Source organism: Megalobrama amblycephala, linkage group LG7, assembly GCF_018812025.1.
Source record: "Megalobrama amblycephala isolate DHTTF-2021 linkage group LG7, ASM1881202v1, whole genome shotgun sequence".
Taxonomy (NCBI): domain Eukaryota; kingdom Metazoa; phylum Chordata; class Actinopteri; order Cypriniformes; family Xenocyprididae; genus Megalobrama; species Megalobrama amblycephala.
The window spans coordinates 17,805,208-17,827,718 of record NC_063050.1 but is presented as its reverse complement, the minus strand read 5'-3'; the positions used below and the strand labels follow the sequence as shown (position 1 = coordinate 17,827,718).

Below are 22,511 nucleotides of genomic sequence, written 5' to 3'. Positions count from 1 at the left end.
TGTTATATTTTCAGAGACATACTGGTCCAAACTCCCTGATGATTGGCTCAAAAACTTGGTGGACTTATTTCAAAAAGAGTCTGCTATGTTAATTGGCAGGATTGCTGTTGAAAAGTTGAACTGGGACATAGCGACACACCTACCAAAATGTGTGCGGATCCTTCAGATGGTCTATCAGGTGCCTTTATTATACATTAGATCAAAATTAGATCTAAAATAAATATTTAGCCATGTTATTTTGAAAAAAGTCGTTTCAATAACAGTGTTTCTGTTGGAAAGGTCTGCCGCAGTGCCCACAGAGACATCACAAAGAGTGATTTCATCATTCATGAGGTCAATGGTCTCTCCTAGACGTGGTGAGAACCAAATCATTTTGAAATTCTAGTGGTCAACCTATATGCGCTTTTCAATGACCGATGATGTTACTGTATCATCTACTGCATGAGCGTCCAATCCCGCTCCTGGAGGGCCAGTGTCCTGTAGAGTTTAACTCCAACTTTATCAATTGACAAGACTGTTGTTAAATTTTAGAAATGATATTGTTGGAAATCTCAGAAGCATAGACCAGGAGACTTTGGGATCTCTTGAAGCAGAAGTTACTCTTTATTGAGAAACACGCTGTGCGTCGCTGTGGTCATCCAAAATCTAACTAAGGCAGTGACTTGGTAGTTCATATACATTCAAGGGGGAGGGATACATAGAGTAGGGGTGTGGACAATCTAAACAAAGGATGCAAATGCAGTACAGGAATCAGATCATTGCCTACATTTCCCAGCCATGATCTAATCAGCATAAATGTGTCATTCAAATGCATAGGTGCTAATCCAATCAGTCTGGCAGTATCACCTATACCTTTACATTATCATAGAGACAAAAGCACAGCTGTATCTTGAGCTGGTCATGCCACATGGTCAGGAAATGCATGAGACAAAAGGTTAGTGTCTCAGACACCTGGTCTGCCTGCCTTGCCACAATATACATAAAGTTTTCAGTTCATATACTATTACATTGGAACCTAAATATAACATAGAACAAATTTGTAATCCCACAGTTCCCCCTTTGAGAGTTCTAATAACTCTCACAAAATACAAATTTAGACACTTAAAAGTTTCATTCTTGTAACCTTTGATCGTTACAGGCACATAGCACTTGCTCTGTGTTGATTGTCTTTAGTGATGAATGGCATGTTGACACAGAAACAAACATGCAGCTAGGGCCCTTGTAGTTATTACGGGTAATAGTCTTTTCTGGTTGGAACAGTCATTTCTTCGTGATGAGTGTGAGTCATTTGTTGAATGACACACTTGATACTGTGGACGCATAGATAGTAAACTAGTAGGAAAAACAACAGCAGAATTGCTATTTCCTTGATCCACAGCCAAGGTTTACCTAACAGGTTTCCGAACCATGAAGAATTATCTTCAGTCATCTGGTGTAATTTTGCTGAAAGATCAAGAATGTCTTGTTGGATTTTGTTCAAGTTCTCTGTTGGATCCATTAACCCGGTGCAGCACTCAGGTCCGATAATGGCGCATGCTCCCCCTTGCGTTGCAAGAATGTAATCTAAAGCCACTCTGTTCTGTAAGATCATTATCTTGTGCGAAGCGAGAGTGTCTGTAATGTTACCTAGAGCCAAAGCCGTATCGTTGGCCAGTTTCTGTACAGAATTCGATAAGCTTCTGACTTGATCAAGGGCCTGCATGACACCATAAGACGGGATTAATGCTCCAAGAGTTCTTGACCACCATGTTTGAGCACAAGTGAGTCCTGGAATGCAGCCATCTTCTTTGTTTGTGGTAGGAGCTGAATTATATAGATGTGGAGAGCTTGGGGTGGAGTGTGTATTTTCTCTGATAGCTGGTAGAACATAAACCAGGGTGCACCTGCCGTTGAATCGGCTGGGTAGGATGTTGTAGACAGAAGTTCCACATAACCAAAAGGTGCCAGTTGGTGGAGGAATCATACACCACTGATTTATTGCAAAGAGTTTTGGGAGAGATGGTGTCCGGTTAAGACACCCTTCTAAGTCCTTTTCCTCTCTCCCTGCTGATGGAGTAATGTCCACATGGGATGCTGTTCTCTTTTCGACTATAAGGTTGCAACGTTCACGAGGAATTTCACCCAATGGAGTCGAGGCTGGAACATAATTTTCCACGCACCAAGGAAAAATAATTGGCAAGAGTAGATCGTTCATGATGGGAGTAGCTGAAGTTAGGTTGCAGGATGGTAATCCAGGAATGCAACATGGAGAAGCTGGAGGAGTTGTGATGTTGTGACATGCACTCTTGTTGTATATTCCACTGGTATGAACTTCGAATAAGGTACATGTGTCACAGTTGGAGATGGGGTGTGCCACCCACGCAATTCCTGCTCCTACTGAATGTGGGTGTGGCATGCAAACGTTCTTTCCAGCAAACAAGGCATTTCTTGACATATTCATCACCTCTAAGAATATGTTGTTTCTGGAGTCTACACTTTGTGCGATGTCCATGATGATTACTAGTATGGCAATCTTGATCATGTTGATGGATGACTGAAGTTCCCGTATGTGATTCTCTGCGTTGTGTATTTTTTATTTATTTATTTTTTCTTCCGTGACAGTTGGCTCGGTAGTGGGTCTAGTTGTCTTCATACGCAGGTCAGGAGGTCGGTGCGTATGGGTCTCGGGACAGCTATCAAGTGGTATCTGCACAGAGTAAGAAAGAAAACAAAAGACAACAGAGCAGTATGTGTTGTAAAAGTCTGCAAACACTAGGGTTGTATCCTCTGTTCAATCTAAGTCTGCTATTGTTGTTCCTTCTTTCCCTATTTCTTAATTCTTGTGACACCTAAAGAACAGTGAGGTAAGGATGGACTAGTGAGTGGGGGAAGGCCTATGAGGTATTCTTCACCGCAGGATTAACCCCCGATGCCTATTGCATTCGGTTCCTTCCTGGGCTCCTCACTGGTCTGTGTGTCCTATCCTATCCCTGTAGGTGGGGGAACAACTTTACAGTGTGACACATGAGTCCAGGTTTTCCTTCCCTGACACAACACTGCAGCAGCTGTAATCAGCATCACTTGATGTGGTCCTTGCCACTTAGGCTCTAACGGCTTGTTTCTGAATGACTTTATCATGACCCACTGACCTGGGATGATTGTGTGTCCACCTTCCGGTGGAGTCTGCCAACAAGACTCAACTCTCTCTCTGGCACTCTGTACTGCCTTTGTGAGGTTTTCACAGTAAGTGATCAGAGCATCTGAGGCAATGTGTACATCAGCATTTCTAAGATCAATCACACCTGGCATCTGCATTGGGCGTCCTGTAATAATCTCATGAGGGCTCAGTCCTACTGATCTGTTAGGTGACGCTCTCATGCTACACAGTACCGCTGGCAGTGCCTCGACCCATGGTACTCCTTCCTGATGCATTTTGCTTAGCCTGGTTTTGATTGTTCTGTTAGCTCTCTCAACCTGTCCTGATGCTTGTGGCCTGTAGGGGCAGTGAAGATTCCACTTAATTGTCATCATTTTAGACACTTCCTTGACTACCTGTCCTGTAAAGTGTGTACCTTGATCTGAGTCAATGTAATCTGGTAATCCCCACCTGGGAATAAAATCAGTGACAAGACATTTAGCAGTATGTGCAGCTGTAGCACGCCCTGTTGGATAAGCTTCTATCCATCTTGAGAACTTGTCTATTACTACCAAAACATCAGTTTTTCCCTTACAAGGAGGCAACGATATGTAATCAACTTGCAGGTGACGAAATGGTCCTGGTGGAGCTGGGGTATGTGTTGCTGCTGTAGTTGCTGCTGGCACATCATTATTTTTCTGACATGTAACACATCTTTTGACTGTTTCGGTAGCTACATTTCTGAATTTTGGATTCCACCATTGATTTGAGAACCTGTGATTCATCGTTGCTGGACCACTGTGACCCAAATTGTGTATTTGTTGAGCCAAATATGGCAGCAGTGATTCGGGAGCAACATACTTTCCCCCTTTGGTCCAGCAACCAGATGAATCCGCTGTGGCTCCTTTGTCTAACCATGTCCATGCTTCATATAGAGGAACGTTTTTGTACAGATCAATTATTGATTCAGGAGGCAGAATTGTCTTCTGTGCTGTACTACCTGAACACACTTGTACTGTTGCATAATAACAAGCCTGTTTAGCAGCTACATCAGCAAGAGCATTACCTTTAGCTTCCGTAGTATTAGTTGTGAGATGTGCTTTCACTTTGATCACTGCTAATTTCTTTGGAAGTTTCATGGCAAACATTAGATCTTTCACTAATCCAGCATGCTTAATGGGGGATCCAGCAGAAGTTAGAAACTGTCTACTCTGCCAAATGACACCAAAATCATGAGCTATCCCAAAAGAATACCTGGAATCAGTGTAGATATTTGCTACCGATCCTGAAGCTAGCGTGCATGCTCTAGTTAAGGCTACTAGTTCTGCAGCTTGAGCTGAAAAATGATCTGGAAGTCGACCTGAAGCTACCACTTCAGTGATGGAAGTTACTGCATAGCCTGCTCGTCTGTTACCCTTAATAACTTGAGCTGAACCATCAACAAACAACTCCAATTCTGCATTCTCTATAGGAGTTTCTTTTATTTCACTCGTAGCTGCAAATGTAAGCGTAACACAATCGTGAGTCATTTCTCCTTCATCCTCTAACACAACTTCAGTCATTGTAGACATCATACATGAGGATGGGTTTGTGACTGGCGCACGCTGTAAAACAATGTTCGGGGCTGTGAGAGTTGTTAACCAATTTCCCCAACGAGAGGAGGTGACAGAAGTGACTTTTGCTTGATTCATTAGTGCGGACACTGTATGAGGGCATCTTACATTTACCATCTGTCCTAACACCATTCCTGATGAAGCCTGAAGAGCTAGATGAACTGCCTGCACTGCTCTAAGACATGGGCCCATCCCTTGAGCGACTATGTCAAGTTTACCAGAATAGTAATGAATGGGGCGTAAACTGCCCCCATGATCTTGCATTAGACATGCAGTCATAAAGCCTAAGTGTTCATGGACATAAAGCACAAAGGGCCTATCAGATTGGGCAATTCCTAATGCTGGTGCTTGACATAGTGCTCTCTTCAAATCATTGAAAGCTTTGAGATGAATTTCTTCCATACAAACAGTATCAGAATCTTTAACCTGGCCTTTCAACAAGTCATAGAGTGGCTGAGCAATCGAGGCATAGTCTTCAATCCAAGGTCTACAGTAACCTGCTGTTCCTAAAAATGATCGGAGTGTTTTAATGTTAGTAGGTGGAGTTATGGCTTTGACTGAAGCAGCTCGATCCTGTGTAATGGATCTATTTCCTGCACCAATTGTTTGACCCAGAAATGTGACTTGGTTTTTAGCAATTTGAGCTTTGTGAAAGCTGCATTTGTGTCCTCTTTTCTGCAAATAGTCCAACAATGCTGCCAATTCAGTTTGATGTACCTCGTGATCTGTAGAGGCAATCAAAATATCATCAACATATTGAATCATAGTGGACTGTTTGACTGGACATTCTGGGTCACACAAGTCACGTCTGACAGCCTGATGGTATATAGTTGGGGAATTCTGAAATCCCTGTGGTAACCGTGTCCACTGATATTGCTCATAGTCAACTGTGAAAGCTAACCATGCCTGGCTGTCAGAGTGCAATGGTACAGAAAAGAATCCATTAGACATATCAATTACTGAAAATACCTTGCAATCTAATGGTAGGCCATTACAAATTGTAGATGGATCTGCTACTAGGGGGGTGATTTTATCAATATGTTTATTGGCTACTCTGTAGTCTATGGTGAGTCTCCATGTCCCATTGGATTTCTTGATGGGCCATATGGGTGAGTTACAGGGACTGTTAGTCTTAACTAGCACTCCTTGCTTTAGCAATTTTTCTACAATAGGTTTGATTCCCTGTATAGCTTCCTTATTGATCGGATATTGTTTGGTAACAGGAGGTGGAGTTCCTGTCAATTTGACTGGTTCTACACCTGTCAAAAACCCACAATCATCCTTGTCTTTAGCCCAAATTGGATGATTCTGTAAGAAAGCATACTCAGGAGTGGTCGCATTATTAGTAGAAACTTGTGCTGAGGAAATTTTTATGCTAGCAGATTCTGAGGACAGGTCTAAAGTTAGATGCACTTGTCTCAGTAGATCCATGCCTAGAATTGCACCTGTATTTAATGGAGCACATAGCAATTTCGTAGTCAGAGTCTTTGGGCCTAACTGTACCTCTATGGACGGGGTTTCATACAAAACAGAATCTTCACCTATTACACCAGTTAAACAAAGTTTAGTTTTCTTGTATGGGATGTTTAAACCTTCAGCCAATTTTGTAGGAATTACTGTAATTTCTGCACCTGTATCAAGCAAAAAGTCAATCTCTTTCTCTTGTATGCTACCTTTCACAAAAATTCTTTGGTCATTGTGATGGATTACAGGGGAAAGGTAGTTACTCACAGCCCCAACAATTAGTTTTTTTCCTTTTCTTTTTGTGCTTTTAGAAGAGCCTGAGCGAGCTGTCCTAAAGTTTCAGTGTAACTTGGCGGGACTACTTCAGGGTTGTAGGCGGGCTGAGAAGGAACAGAGTTATGCATATTGTTTCTTTTACTATCTTGCAACTTCTTCCTACACTCTTTCTCCCAGTGACCTGGTTTTTCACAGTAGTAGCATTTGCCTTCTTTTCTATGCCATCTATTGTCTTGATTTGTTGTGCTAAACGTAGCTGCTGCTACTCTCACTTTTGCCTTAACATCAGCATCTCTTTCCCATGTAGCTAAGCTGTCTAGGTTAGTTCTGATGGTTTTGTTAGACCAAGTTAGATCTAGGAATGGCAAGGCTTTTCTGTACTCGACTAAAAGGCCATCTGACCAGATGCGGACTAAGGGTCCCTTGTCATCTAGCACACATTCAGAATCATCAACTATTCCACTGTAAGTCACAGCTGACTGACAAAACCTTTCAGTGTATTCACTCACAGGTTCTTCTTTCCTTTGCACACAGTTAGTGATTCTGGACCAGTCTATTTTGGGTCCCATGATATTCTTTATAATTTTCAAAACACCTTCTCTCAAATCGCCTTTACTGACATGTTGTAGTTCAGAAGTAACAGCAGACTCAAAACTATTGAATTCAGTTTCATTTAGAATTTGTGACATCAGCTGTGTGACTTCAGTCAACGACATGTCATAGAGACGCATTTTGCTTATCAATGCACTTCTAAATTCAGGAAAATTTGTGCGTGCTGAGGGTAAGCTCTGGGATAGTCTCTCTACATCTTTAGGTCTTAGCGCCTTGGCAACAGTTTGTACTTGGACAACAGAAGAATTTGGAGGAACACTGTCAATTCCCTCAATTCCCTGAGATCTTCTCCTAGCACCACACACCTTCACTGAATCTAGGGGCACATCAGTTACTGATTGGATGGCTACATCTTTTTCAAAGAAAGCTTGTAAATCAGGGTAATTGTTATCAGACTGACTAACTTCATCCCCATCAGTTTTTTCTGCAGCTTTGCAGCGGTTCAATTTCTTAGTCAAAGAAGTTACTCTAGCACGGAGCTCTTTGTTCTGTTCCTCTAGCTCTGAGTTACGCTGAGACTGTTGTGTAGCTAGCGCTAAACCAAATTCTCTATGGCAGCAGATAATGCCTTTCACATTGTTCTTGCGAATACATGCTCCTAGTACCTTTTTACACTCATCTACAGACCAAATCTTGTCTGGATGGATCTCATATTTCTGAGTGAGTTCTTGTCTAACTTTCTCAGTGACTATTAGGCTCATTTGCACTCCTAACTGTGATTTGAATTCACTATCTGACCACAAAGGAGTCGCAAGACCACCTTTATCAGTTGTGGGGATCAGTCTAGCATTCTTTCTAAACATTTTGTGAGTTCCTTGGTTACCACACAATCAAAACACTAAAACTTCTCTGATCAGCAGAGGGTACACTTGTTAATACAGATCAACTATTGTCAACCTTCGTTGAACAGAGGACAACACACTTCCCTGTCTGAACAAAGGATACCAATTTTAGCACATAATGCTAAATCTTCTCTGCCTAAACAGAGGATAAACAACCTTCCCTTATAAAGCAGAGGATAAAACTTCCCTAACTTTACAGAGGATAACCCAACATTAGCACGTGATGCCAATCTTCCCTGCCTAAACAGAGGATAAACAACCTTCCCTTATAAAGCAGAGGATAAAACTTCCCTAACTTCACAGAGGATAAACCAATATTAGCACGTGATGCTAAAATCTTCCCTGCCTGAACAGAGGATAAACTTCATCTCTAAAAGAACATTTTTAGAGGATAACTTAGTTAACCAAACCCTACAGCTGTCTGTTAACTCTTCTCTGACGGCGCAGAGGATAACACATTAGTACTGGTCTTTGGTTCTTTTGGATAGAGTATCACTCACCAACCCTTGGGTGAACAGGAAAATTCAGCCTGGATCTTCCTTTGGATCAGATCTTTGTTGTGCTTGAAGTTCCAATCTGATTTGAGGTGAGAAGCTCTATCCGGGTCACGGCACCAAAACTGTTGGAAATCTCAGAAGCATAGACCAGGAGACTTTGGGATCTCTTGAAGCAGAAGTTACTCTTTATTGAGAAACACGCTGTGCGTCGCTGTGGTCATCCAAAATCTAACTAAGGCAGTGACTTGGTAGTTCATATACATTCAAGGGGGAGGGATACATAGAGTAGGGGTGTGGACAATCTAAACAAAGGATGCAAATGCAGTACAGGAATCAGATCATTGCCTACATTTCCCAGCCATGATCTAATCAGCATAAATGTGTCATTCAAATGCATAGGTGCTAATCCAATCAGTCTGGCAGTATCACCTATACCTTTACATTATCATAGAGACAAAAGCACAGCTGTATCTTGAGCTGGTCATGCCACATGGTCAGGAAATGCATGAGACAAAAGGTTAGTGTCTCAGACACCTGGTCTGCCTGCCTTGCCACAATATACATAAAGTTTTCAGTTCATATACTATTACATTGGAACCTAAATATAACATAGAACAAATTTGTAATCCCACAATATGAAGAAACTCCTGTTACTCCTGTTACCCATAGTTATCTAGATCATTTCTGCATTGGTAATGATATATTGATCATCAACCATTTATTCTCACTTACAAAAAATAATTTTGTTTTCCCCAAATCAACAGCTGCAAACCACCAATGAAGATATAAATAACAACTGGCAGTGGTTTAACTTGTCTGGACATATCAATGCATTGGTGGCACAGCAAAACTACTATGATGTGAGCACCAAAGACTTTTCCCCATATCTGTTATGTATGCAAATTTCAGATTAAGTAAGCATGATGTTCCTATTTCTTTTGTTACAGACAATCTTAAAAAATCTTATATCACTTCCATGCATCTTTAACCTGGAGGCCAAATGTAGCTATATGAAGAACAGAGTGTTGCAGGTAATTTTGGCTTGACCTAACAAGAAAAATCCTGTGAATTACATCTGTATGCATGTTCTTTTTTAATCACAGAATGAAATGCTTTAATTGCAGGCTTGTCTTAAGCTCGCTCTGAGACGCACAGCACTGCTGGAGGATTGTTTCTGTCAGCTAAGAACGGTCAGCCAGCAACATCTCGGAGGATGTTTGCTGTCGGTAAGTTTTGACGAATAAAAACTTCATTTTGATTCAGTCTGATTTCAAAGTTTTTTTTTTTGTGTGCAATTTTTATTATACAAACTGTTACGAGCTGCAGTATAAATTCATTCTTTTGGTTATCTAACATAGGTGTTTTACACAGAGGATATGAGAAAAACAGATGTCAACAAGAGAGACTTTTTTCTCAACGTGTTTCAAGAGCTTTGCGCACCAGAGTCTCAGCTGTTCATGTACAATGACAACAAAACTTTGAGCTGGTTCCCGACACAGGTATGGCAAAGACTTTTTTCATTAGGTCATGCTAAAGATGTAAATAGTGGTAACACCATTTGTTAAGTCAGGGAACATACCTAAAGCCGAGTGCATACTGTATGATTTATAATAGTCCTTTATGACTGTTGCTTGTCAGACTGTATGAACTTGATCCCCGCTATGTCTTATAGTAACGTTCCCAGTACATTCTGAGATGGTCACGATGTGGAGTTCTTTTAAAGGTTGGGGGACATTTTTTGGTGGACCTTCAGGGAACATTCAGGACGTTCTGGGAATGTTTAGGGGACTATTACTATAGGACGTTCTGATAACTTCCCAAATGTCCTCTTTGTAACGTTCTCGCGTGACCATAAATTAACCAAAATAGAACATCCCCCTAAAGTCATATCAGGAACGTTATTAAATGACCAACAGAGGACCGTGTGGGAACGTTCTGTTAATGTCCCAAATGTCCTCTTTGTAACGTTCTTATGTGACCATAAAATAACTAAAATGGAACGTCCCCCTAAAGTCATATAAGGAACATTGAACTGCAGCACTTTCATTACCAAAAGAGGACATTTTAGGAACGTCCCTAATGTTCTGAAAAGGTTCTGAATTTTCGTCACCTTTAGAGAACTTTTAGGGAACGTTACGCAAGGTCACGAGAACATCACCATCTACGTGGGCAAGACATAAGTCTCGTCTGGAGTTTTACATCATCAATCTGTGACTCGTTCAGTGATGTGAGCTGCATTACATGCGGGCTAGAAATGGTGGCAAGCAAACAAAAACAATCTTTAGTGTTAATTTTGATCTTTGCTTCTCTTGAAAAGGAAACTGGAAAAAAACAAAGACGATGTATGTGGAGCAAGTGGTGGTTTGTTGTTGTCTCACTAGTTGCATCATCAGGTTCCGATTTGTTTCTGATTTGGCGCTTGTCATGGGACTGTGCATCAAAACTTCTGACACTGACAGAATTTCATCTGATGTAAAATTTGATCGCAATTATCATTAATTGGCTGTCGGCGAACCTGTCAAACTAACGATCAGAGTCTTCAGATTTTGGCCCAGGATCTGAGGAATCGTTTAGGATTCACAAAATTTGTCTCAGCCTGGCCAAAATCTTACAGTGTGAACCCGGCTTAAGGGGCCATTTGCACAGAACATGTTTTTTGTTTGAAAAAAGTGAGGTGCAGTCAGTGGAATGGGGGGAAAAAACAAGGAATCAAGACTTTTCTTAAAAGTTGAACTTATTTGAACTTCTTTTAACAGTGTTTTTAGAATGCTATCATGTACTACTAGACACTGCAAAAGACATGAGCGCAATGGTCAAACACATCCATCCAGCGTGTTTACATGGAAAAACAATGAAAAGTAGTGCAGTGAAATGGAAAAATGCTTTCTGTGTGAACACCCCTAAGATACCTAATGCCCCTTTTGAGTTTTCCCATTTATTAACATTTTTATTATTGTTCTCTTTGGCCTTAACCACTCATTATCCTACACCAGCCCAGCGTGGAGAAGGAGAAGTACTTCCTGTTTGGGACTCTGTGTGGCTTGGCCTTCAACAACAACTCTGTAGTGAATCTGCCTTTTCCTTTAGCTTTGTTCAAGAAGCTTTGCAATGTCAAACCATCTCTAGAAGACTTGATAGAGTTCAGTCCGGTTCTTGGCAAGTGAGTGTTTTTACAATCAACATTATCGTATTTTTCTTTTGATTATCTTTAGCTTCTGTTGAAAATGAGCTCAAAAGGGAAATGTATAATTAATTACAATGAATTATAAAAATTATAAATATTTGGATTAGTTTCAGAATTCATATACAATAATTTAATCAGTCCACCGAACAGACAGCATAATCAGTTACTTGGTATATTTTTGTTTAATGACTGCTAAAATGTATGTCCATGTCCTGTGTATGTGCTGCCACCTATCATTGAGTAACATTGTTTAATGAATCTGAAACATGATGTTCTCAGGAGTTTGCGGTACATCCTGGACTACAGCGATGATGTTAAGGAAATGGAACTGAACTTCACGGTTAGTTTGTTTGATTCTTCTGTTATCATGTGCTTATAAAGACATTGTAGCTTTGATAATGATAATGTAGCTTTTAAAGACATTGGGTCTCATTCACTAATAATTGCGTGGATTATTAAAATGTATACGCACAGGAGAACTTTTAATGAAAATTTTTCGCCTCATTCACAAAACGTGCGTAAGCACATACATTTATTCTTAACATCATTTTAATTTTAATGAATTGTCAGATGTTATTAATTTGCACAAAAGACTCCTAAACCATCTCCATATAAGAACTTTCCACACTCTAAAGGCTAATGATTTCTAAAGACGTGCTCTCGCTCTGCTGTAAGACCCTCATAAACCAGTTCAAAGGAGTCGAAACAACTTTTATACAGACCCAGATTACCTCTCATTAAACAACAGCAAATATCTATCTGCATTTTTATGCAGAGGAACCTCAGCTAACAGAATTTTGTTATAGGAACGTTCTCTAAATATTCAGTGTTGGTTCTGGGAACGTAAAAAACGTCCAGTTTTCTTGATGTTATAGGAACGTTTTTATAAGGGATAATGTTCCTCAAACGTTCTTTCAACTTAATTTTGATCTAAAATTCAACATTCTAAGAACGTTGTTTTGTATCATTCCAAGAACATGAAAATGTTCCGTTTCCTTAATGTTAGTAGAATGTTATTTAAAGGTTAGTATGATGTTCCTGAAACATTCTTTCAATCATTCAAACACCTGCTGTGAACAAACACTGAAAGAAAGAGAAATAAGAGCACAAACTACAACTTTCTTCAGCCACAGCCTTAGATGAACTGAAGATAAAAGACATTAAATCTCTGAAGATCTGATTAAACAACTCCACAAACAGCATTACCAGCTTCACTTATTACTAACCAGACTGACTTTATTTCTGTCACACGTCTACAGAAGCTCTTACTGAGAATTAACAGAGGTTTAGATGTTGATGTCTTATTAAAAATGTTTAGTTTGAGGACACCATCATGGAGATCAGTGTTTGCTTTAGTTGAGCTCTTGACCCTTGACTTTTGATGAGTTGCTTCTTTATCAGCAATTGCAGATGTTTGTGGAAAACTTTTCTGTATTGATAAAGCAGATCAACATGTTTGTTTTAATAACAGACCACTGACAGCATTAAAGAGGTTTAAATAACTGTTCTTTTGTAGTTTTGCTTATTTTTGGAATAGAAATGTTATATGAGAAAAGTAATAATTCAAATAATATGATAAAAACCATCTGAAACACTGAAGAGATTTGTGTAACATTGTCCAAAACTATTTAAAAGTTTAAAAACGACACTTAGACATCAGCACTCATCATACAAACCTCAACAATGGTGACAATCAAAAAATTCAGCTGCATAATTTATTCATGCCGCAATGCATGCTGGGAGTCATGAATGTGTTTTGTATGCTGTCATGTCACCATTGTTGTGTTTCATATGCTGAATGTTGATGTCTGTGTGTATAAACAACACAAAACATGATTCAAACTAAGTTCTCAAGAGCTCAACTTAAGTAAATGCTCTTCTCTATGATGGTGACCTCAAACTAAACATTTTTAACAGTTCTCAATAAGAACTTCTGTAGATGTGTGACATAAATAAAGTCAGTCTGGTTAGTAATAAGTGAAGCTGGTAATGCTGTTTGTGGAGTTGTTTAATCAGATCTTCAGAGACTTAGTGTCTTTTATCTTCAGTTGATTTCATCTAATGCTGTGGCTGAAGTCAGCTATAGTTCTTGCATTTCTCTTTCCTTCAGATTCTGCTTATTATCATCAGGTGTCTTCAATAATGCTTAATCATCAATTAATCACATAATTACCTAATCAACATCAACACTGCTCCAGCGTTACTTATAACACTTATAACAGTGTGGACTCATATAAACTCTGAGCAGTGTTAATTTTAAACTGGGAAATTTGCTGTGTAGCAACACGCCAACAATGTGCCTGAACACACCTCGATTTCAGACCAGCATGCCCATGGACGCACAAACGCATTTGCTATTTAAACAACGTGGTGCAGGATGTGAAAATGATAACTGCGTCGGGCTGAAACTATCAAAAAACTCTTGCGTTGCCCCTGTTGCCTCATTGCACAAGGTTTATGATAGGGCCCAATGTTTTCTGCTCGCAAGGTTAGTGAATGAGACCCATTATTTCTTAAAAAATAACATTTTTTTTTCTACAAAGATCTCATGGGATCGAACAGAAGTAGAATTGGATCCAGCTGAGCCAGGAAAAATTGTCACAAATTATAACAGGTCAGGGATTTTTTATAATTTTATAAACAAATCTAATTATATTGAGATATCCATATAACTGGCACTAGAACATTGTATTATTTGAACTTATTCCTAATCTTGGACATAATTTTTAATTCTTAGTCACAAATCACTTAATACACTTAACACACTTAATACACTTAACACATAAATCTTGGATAATATTTGATAATCTTAGTAAGATGCAAAACTTAATTGATGTTTTGTTTTTGTTTTTTATATAATTTCTGCAACAGAACTGAATTTGTGGACAAGTATGTGGATTATATCCTGAATAAATCGGTAGAGGAAGTGTTTGAAGAGTTCAAGAGGGGCTTCTTCAATGCGTGTCACAGACACTTGGTGGAGATGTTTGAGCCGGAGGAGCTTAGAGGAGTTCTGGTGGGCAATGAGGAATATGACTGGGACATCCTCAAACAGGTCCATGTTATGTCAAAGAGAAATGTCATACTCTGCTCTTAACATTGTGAGTAACTAAATATTGACTACATTTATCTATTGATCATTAGAACACCACATATGAAGGATTATTTTATGCTGAGCATCCAACCATCATCTCATTCTGGGAGGTGTTTGATGAACTGACATCAAATGAGAAGAAGGCCTTTCTATGTAAGTTCACTAGTGATTCTATGGTGCTGTGATTGTGTCTAGTAGTTAGTGAAAATTACGTTTGCCAAAAAGAGATCTAATTTAAGAAATCTTAATGTTTTTTCATTTACTCTAGCTATGATTTTGAGGTAGTGACTTTGACCTGTATGCCAGAACACATCTACTGTAGAGTGCTTTCAATTAAATCTTTCCCGTTTTCCTCTCTCAAGTGTTCTTAACAGGGTTTGAGAAAGTTCCCATTCTGGGAATGAGCGCTGTGAAGATGAGAGTGAGACCCCTGTTCAGCTTTACTCAGGACCATCTCCCAGAAGCCCTCACCTGCCATGCTCTGTTAGAACTTCCTATTTATCAAAGCAAGAAAACACTCAGGGCAAAAGTAATTGAAGCCATCAACCACAAGAGGGGGTTCTGGGAAGAGTGAGGCAGATGCTGGAGTTCTGAGATCATCTGTGGACTCAAGTCACAGATCTAATAACTTGATACTTGATCCATGATCAAGGCATTAACAGCATCTGAAACATTGGGGGACCAAACTATTTTTAGAGGGGTATTTAATTAAAGTATTTAAAGGAATGTAAGGTGATAAAGAAGAACTCTAAAATAACTAGAATTTACTTGAACTATTTGCAAATAATATTTTTATTGTAAATATGCACATTCACTCTTAATTGTGTGCCTAATATGTTGAAAATGGCTCTGTTAATATTTCTTGTCTTGTTACATTCAGTTTTGAATTACATGAATCACATAAATGACCTGAGAAGGTGGAATGTTTGTAACAGCTCATGCTCAACGATCAGTTCCTGTTGTAGTACGTGAGGAAAAAATAGAAAAATGTTTGCGGTTAGAAAGCAATTTTTGAAAACAATGTTTACATTTGTATCCACAAACAGATTCCAGGACTTTAACACTAGAGTGGAGTAGAGTTTCTTTTCCAAATGCTGTAATGTGATGTGTTGTATTTATGAACTTAATTTAAAATAAACATGTCTTAATAATAAAATGATTTATTTATTTATTTTACATTTTTTATGAACCAAGATTATAGCCATAAAATATTTACATTTCTTCAACACAGATTTTATCTTGCCTGTCAGGCTTAAATAATAAAATGTATCAAGCTAAATGTTTGACTAATTAATAAAAAAACAAACAAACAAACAGTAGGCTATAATAAACTAATAGTCTATACATTTCTTTTAAAAATCTTGAAAAAAAAAAAAACACACACAACAACAAAAAAATATTATGACTGGGGCAAAATAAAGTAGATTAAAAATTCGGTCCTCATCCAATATCACATATTTTAGGAGAATATGTTGTAAGAATAAAATAAATAAATAAATAAAAGAAAAAATAGCCAAAATTCAAGTAAAACAAACAGAAGCATATCCACAAATATTGCAAAAACCTAATAATAAATATATTGTAGTATAATGCAATACATTATTATTATCATTATAATTATATTATTGCTTTTTTGCTATATTATTGCTATTTATTGCTATGCATGTACACTGACTGAAGGTAAATCAAGCCAATCTCCAACACCGTATGTTTGTTAATAAACTAAAAAATATAGCCTATGTTCACATGAGGAACACATATGACAAAACTATATTCAGAATGTTCCTAAATGCAATTATTGAAAAATTAAGTTCTGAAATATTTACTTAAGAACATTTTTTTTTTTTTTTACATATGAAGAAAATGAAAGGCATTTGTTTGATTGAAGGGGAGTATGATGTTCCTCAAACGTTCTTTCAACTTAAGTTCCCTTAATGTTAGTAGAATGTTATTTAAAGGTTAGTATGATGTTCCTGAAACATTTTTTCAATCATTCAAACACCTGCTGTGAACAAACACTGAAAGAAAGAGAAATAAGAACACAAACTACAACTTTCTTCATCCACAGCCTTAGCTGAACTGAAGATAAAAGACATGAAATCTCTGAAGATCTGATTAAACAACTCCACAAACAGCATTACCAGCTTCACTTATTACTAACCAGACTGACTTTATTTCTGTCACACGTCTACAGAAGCTCTTACTGAGAATTAACAGAGGTTTTTAGATGTTGATGTCTTATTGAAAATGTTTAGTTTGAGGTCACCATCATGGAGATTTTTTTTTTTTTACATTCCCAGAACTAACACTCAATATTTAGAGAACGTTCTTATAACAAAATTCTGTTAGCTGGGTAATTGCCACTTTAATTAGTCATTTGACCCTATTAATTAAGGCGGAAGCACATTCTGATGAGGGTGATTTCACTACAGTAGCTATTGCCAAATGACTAAAGATATGTTATCAGCAAGATGGTGTAAAATCTTACAGTTATTGTCTATCATCCACTGCTGCTTACACCAAACCAGAGTTGCAGTTTACAGGTTTCATAGAAAGAGAACGATTGAGCACGTGTGAGCTGGCTGGCCCTGAGCCAAATCAGTAGCGGTAAGAATACTGCCATGTTTGCGGACTAAAGACATCAATACGAGAGGCAACGCGAAACCAAAAGAAATGTGAAATAAAGCGTCATGTTTTAATGAAAAGTGGTGGAAATAACGGATGATGGGCACAGAATGCTCTGAGACATTTACAATCACACACCCACCACAGGTGTAGCTTGCAAACTCAAAATACATCAGTGATATACCTCAGTTTAAATATATTTTTGTGTGTGGTGGTGCTGTGGGTTTCAGGGATGTTTAGATAACTATAAAAGAGTTAACGTTCACTTTTCTTAAAAATATTTAGCTATCAGTTTAAATGCTTCAGTTTGTTTTCACTATATAATATATTAAAACAAATGGAGGCATTTAAACTGATATAATACTGTATATCAGTTTAAATACTTAAATATTTTATTATATTATAATGTAAGCCTTATAAAAAATGTATCTCACAAGGGGATTGTTTAGGGCTCCTTGCCACGAAAAATCTTGAAACCTCCTGGTATATAAAATCTGTGAGATTCATAAGCAATAAACATGTAATTTTGATGGTTTAACACTGTCTGTTGCTAATAGTTGACTGTACAAAAACACATTATGGTTGTCCCAAACCATCATTGTAACTGCTCATATTATATTATTATAAAGAATTGAACTGTCCTGCAGGAGGACAGAAATTATTTTTTAATAGAATTTCTTGGTAAAGACTGGTACAGTTAATACAGCAATGTGAAAAAATCTCAAGTAACCTAAAATGTGCTTAATTTAGTGACTGAACTGCTTAATTTAAAACATATTATTTAATAAATCACTAAGTTACATCAAGGGTCAAATAAAATAGAAACGGCACATTAAAGTTAAATGTTACAGTTGCATGATAAAAGCATTTTTTTTGTGTGTGTTTACGCTCATTGTAGAGGTCTGATATAAAGTATGTTTTTGCTCAGGTGGCCAAAATGTGCGCTCAACAGAGAAAAGTTTTGCTCAGCGAGAAAAAAAATGAGAGGGAACATTGATTGTATGTATGTATAATTTTTTTTTTTTTTTTTTTTTTTTTTTGATGCTGTTCACTTTATTTAAACAATTTATTTTGATTTAACACCATTGTTTATTGTTTCTGGTTCAAATGTGATTGCTTCATGTTAAATTGACTTGAAATGGTTACTATTTGAATTCACTTGATTGTTTTCATTTTGAAATAACATGTTCAATCAAGTAACCCAATCAAACAGGACTTTCACTTCCCATCATGCTTTGCATCGGGCTGAATTGGGAGAGTAAATGTTGAAATAAAGTGTTATTTTATGCATTTTTAGGAAGATGAGAAAATGGAGAGACTTCTTCATGTTTATGGTCTATTATGTTGGTATTTAAAGGTGCCCTAGAATTAAAAATTTAATTTATCTTGGCATAGTTAAATAACAAGAATTCAGTACATGGAAATGACATACAGTGAGTCTCAAACTCCATTGTTTCCTCCTTATATAAATCTCATTTGTTTAAAAGACCTCCGACGAACAGGCGAATCTCAACATGACACCGACTGTTACATAACAGTCAGGATCATTAATATGTATGACCCCAATATTTGCATATGCCAGCCCATGTTCAAGGCATTAGACAAGGGCAGCCAGTATTAACCTGGAGTATCAGTATTAGGCTGGATCTGTGCACAGCTGAATCATCAGACTAGGTAAGCAAGCAAGGACAATAGCGAAAAATGGCAGATGGAGCAATAATAACTGACATGATCCATGATAACATGATATTTTTAGTGATATTTGTAAATTGTCTTTCTAAATATTTCGTTAGCATGTTGCTAACTGTTAAATGTGGTTAAAGTTACCATCGTTTCTTACTGTATTCACGGAGACAAGACTGTCGTTATTTTCATTTTTTAAACACTTGCAGTCTGTATAATGCATAAACACAACTTAATTCTTTATAAATCTCTCCAACAGTGTGTAATGTTAGCTTTAGCCACGCAGCACTATCAAACTAATTCAGAATCAAATGTAAACATCCAAATAAATACTATACTTACGCGATTAGACATGCTGCATGACGAACACTTTGTAAAGATCCATTTTGAGGGTTATATTAGCTGTGTGAACTTTGTTTATGCTGTTAAAGGCAAGCGCGAGCTCCGTGGGCGGGGAGCGTGAGCATTTAAAGGGGCTGCAGCCTAAATCGGCTCATATTTAATGATGCCCCAAAATAGGCAGTTAAAAAAATGAATTAAAAAAAATCTATGGGGTATTTTGAGCTGAAACTTCACACACACATTCAGGGGACACCTTAGACTTATATTACATCTTTTAAAAAGACGTTCTACGGCACCTTTAAAAAGTTTCTGTTATGTTAGTGTTTTTTGGAGATTAGGCTACCGTTGTGGTGAAGTGTTGAGCTTGTGCTTGGGTTTAGGACCTGCTAACAAGAATTGTAATTGCTGTAATAGTAATGTAGTCACTAAGAAAATGACTGTAGGATAATTATATAGAATTCATTACAAACACATTTCCAGGCATTTCTTTTTTTCACAGCTGATGTATTTTGCTTGCTTTAAAAAAAAAATCTCTCTTGTTTTGTAAAGGTTTTCTTTTTTGCAGTCTTTTTCTGCTGCTATTCCATGTTCCATGCAATTTTAGGCTTTTCTTGGTTCATTCCATGTTTTATAGACAACCTCTCTCATGCTAATTCAGATTGGTTTATTTTAATTCAGGACTCCATAGTCCAGGTTTTAGTAATCTGTACTTAGTCTGTATTTCAGAAAGAAATTTTTTAAACCACGATTAACTATTCTAGATTAAGGCCTATTCCTGTCTCAATTTAAACCTGTCCGAGAAACCGCCTCTTAATGTGTAACAATAGATATTGTCTACAAGTAAACAATGCATTTTTTAATCAGTTGGCTGCACGAAATAAATAAAGTGTATGGTGTGGAGGAATTTCACCTAGATTTTGCTTTCGTTTTCCGACCATCATCATCATCAATACATTCATTGTCTCACTCTGACTATAAACGCGGAAGAATAATAACAAACATTACTTTCGTTTCGTGGGAAATCGCCTAATAACAAGTTTCGTTGGTTTGGAAACAGTCCAGCAGTTGCACTCTCCTATTCCTTTCCACTTTCCTATTTATGTCTAATGAGAGGATGCAGAGAGACACTGCTGGAGTCTGTCATGGTCCGTCAGCTGTGAACATGTTGTGCTACTGGGGAGCGCCTGTCAGAGAGGGCTTCGGTCTGTTAAAGCCTGACAAAGTCAAACATGGCAATTATGGAATACGATCCATGTGTCTGAAATCAGCAGTTCAGGACATGTCAGCTGGAAGGAGTTTTGTTGGATTTATCCGGGATGGGAAGGTCTCGGTCTTGAGATTGCGCGGTGATGGACGTAATTACGATGGAAAACTAAGTATGATACACTACATGACACATTTTTTTTTTTTTCATTCATAAAGTTGACCACTATGTAACAGATAAAAGTCTTGAATCTTTTATTTTCATATAGCCTATTTATAGTTGATAGTACATGCACTGTTAGACCTTGCTGTAGAAAAACTGCCAAATAATGACAGTAACAAACCATTTTCCATTAAAACAGAAATATACTGTAGAAAACAATGCATTCATTTTTGAGAAAGTAGCCTACAGGAATATACTACGAGTTACATCGCTCAAAGTCGACACTCAGAGGCTGTGTGCTAAATCACACCCTATACCCTCATTCACTATTCCCTACATTAGTTCACTAATATAGTCCACTTGGAACAAGACAGAGAAACAAGAACAGAAAAAAAAAGAGGAGAGACGAGCAGAAATACAAGAAATACAACTGACTTCAGCCACATTGAGTGCGAAACCAGTTTACAAACCAGTTTGACATAATTTCTTTCATGTACAGAAGTTCTTGTCGAGAATTAACAGATATGGAAGTTGATGTTTTATTGAAAATACTAATTTATTGAAGTTTGCAGTCACCATCGTGGTGACCAGTGTCTGCTTTAGTTGGGCTCTTGACTCTTTCACATTACTTTTCTCTGGCTGTTGTAACTGAGTGTTTATAAAACACATTTGATATGGCAGGAAAACACCCATATGAACTTTATCAGGTTGTTTGGTTGTTGTGATGATGCTGTAATCATCTTGGACTTGTCTAATTCACTGATCTCTTTTTGTGTCTAGGCTTTGATTTAACAGGTATTTTTTTTATCTTTATTGATTATATTATATCTGTGATTCAACAGCATAAGAACCAGCAACACTTCAGTAGTAATCCATTACTTTGAAGAATATTTAAGCCTTATAATGCAGAAAATATTTTGAGCTCCTGCATAGCTTGGACAGCAGAGACATCAACAATCAGAATATTAATCTCAACAATGGTGACATCCAAAAGTTTAATGTTGCAATGCATGCTGGATGCCAGCATTGTACAAAACTCCCAGCATGCACTGCAGCATGAATAAATTATGCAGCTTTATTGCCACCATTGTTGAGATTAATGTGCTGATTTTTGATATCTGTGTGTGTCTAAATAATGCTGCAGCTTTTTTTTGTGCATGGTGTTTAAAAATAAACAATTTTTTAGCTGACTGTTGTTGGAACTCTTGCTGTAGTTTCAAAGTGGTGATAATGAAAAATATTAGTCTGTTAATAGTGTAACAATGGATAAAACACGGTATGAATCCAGTGAATCAAGAGACTATGTGATGGTTAGGTCTTCACCGACACATAACTGTCAGCATTTAATGATTTGACTTGCAAAAATATTTCAAGCAGCCAGAGAAAAAAAAAAAACTGATGGGTCAAGACCTCAACTAAAGCAAACGCTGATCTCCTCAATGGTGACATCAAACCAAACATTTTCAATAAAACGTTAACATCTAAACTTCACAACATCTAAACATAAGATCTTCTGTAGAAATAAAGTTAAACTGGTCAGTAATTAGTGTAATAATGTGTAATGGCTGGAAGACAGTTGTAGTTTCTGCTCATATTTTTTTTCGCTCTTGTTCCTCTTTTCAGTAGTTTTGCTTGTTAACAGCAGGTGTTCATCATTAATGCTCAATCATCACTTAAATATTAACTTAATTATCTCACTGCAACACAGCGTCAATGTTACTTTTACCCTGTAGTGTGGACACTAGAGGATGTTCTTGTGGGGTTGAAAATGTTAAAGGTGTAAGATAAAAAGACACAC

General features: G+C 37.6%; 1 protein-coding gene across 5 annotated transcripts in view; it reads left to right on the top strand.

Annotated features, from left to right (window-relative positions):
* The window catches only part of herc56.1 (HECT and RLD domain containing E3 ubiquitin protein ligase 56.1), a 43,892-nt gene that overhangs the window by 4,138 nt on the left and 17,243 nt on the right, over positions 1 to 22,511 (top strand). For 2 of the 5 annotated variants that reach the window (XM_048196266.1, XM_048196263.1), the window contains exon 13: positions 15 to 178. The exons of 2 other annotated variants lie outside the window; for them this stretch is intronic. In XM_048196266.1, coding sequence (XP_048052223.1) covers positions 15 to 178 — 164 coding nt within the window. Of the gene's footprint in view, positions 1 to 14; positions 179 to 20,334; positions 20,724 to 22,511 lie in introns of those variants that run through there. One more of the 5 variants, XM_048196262.1, reaches the window with a different exon arrangement.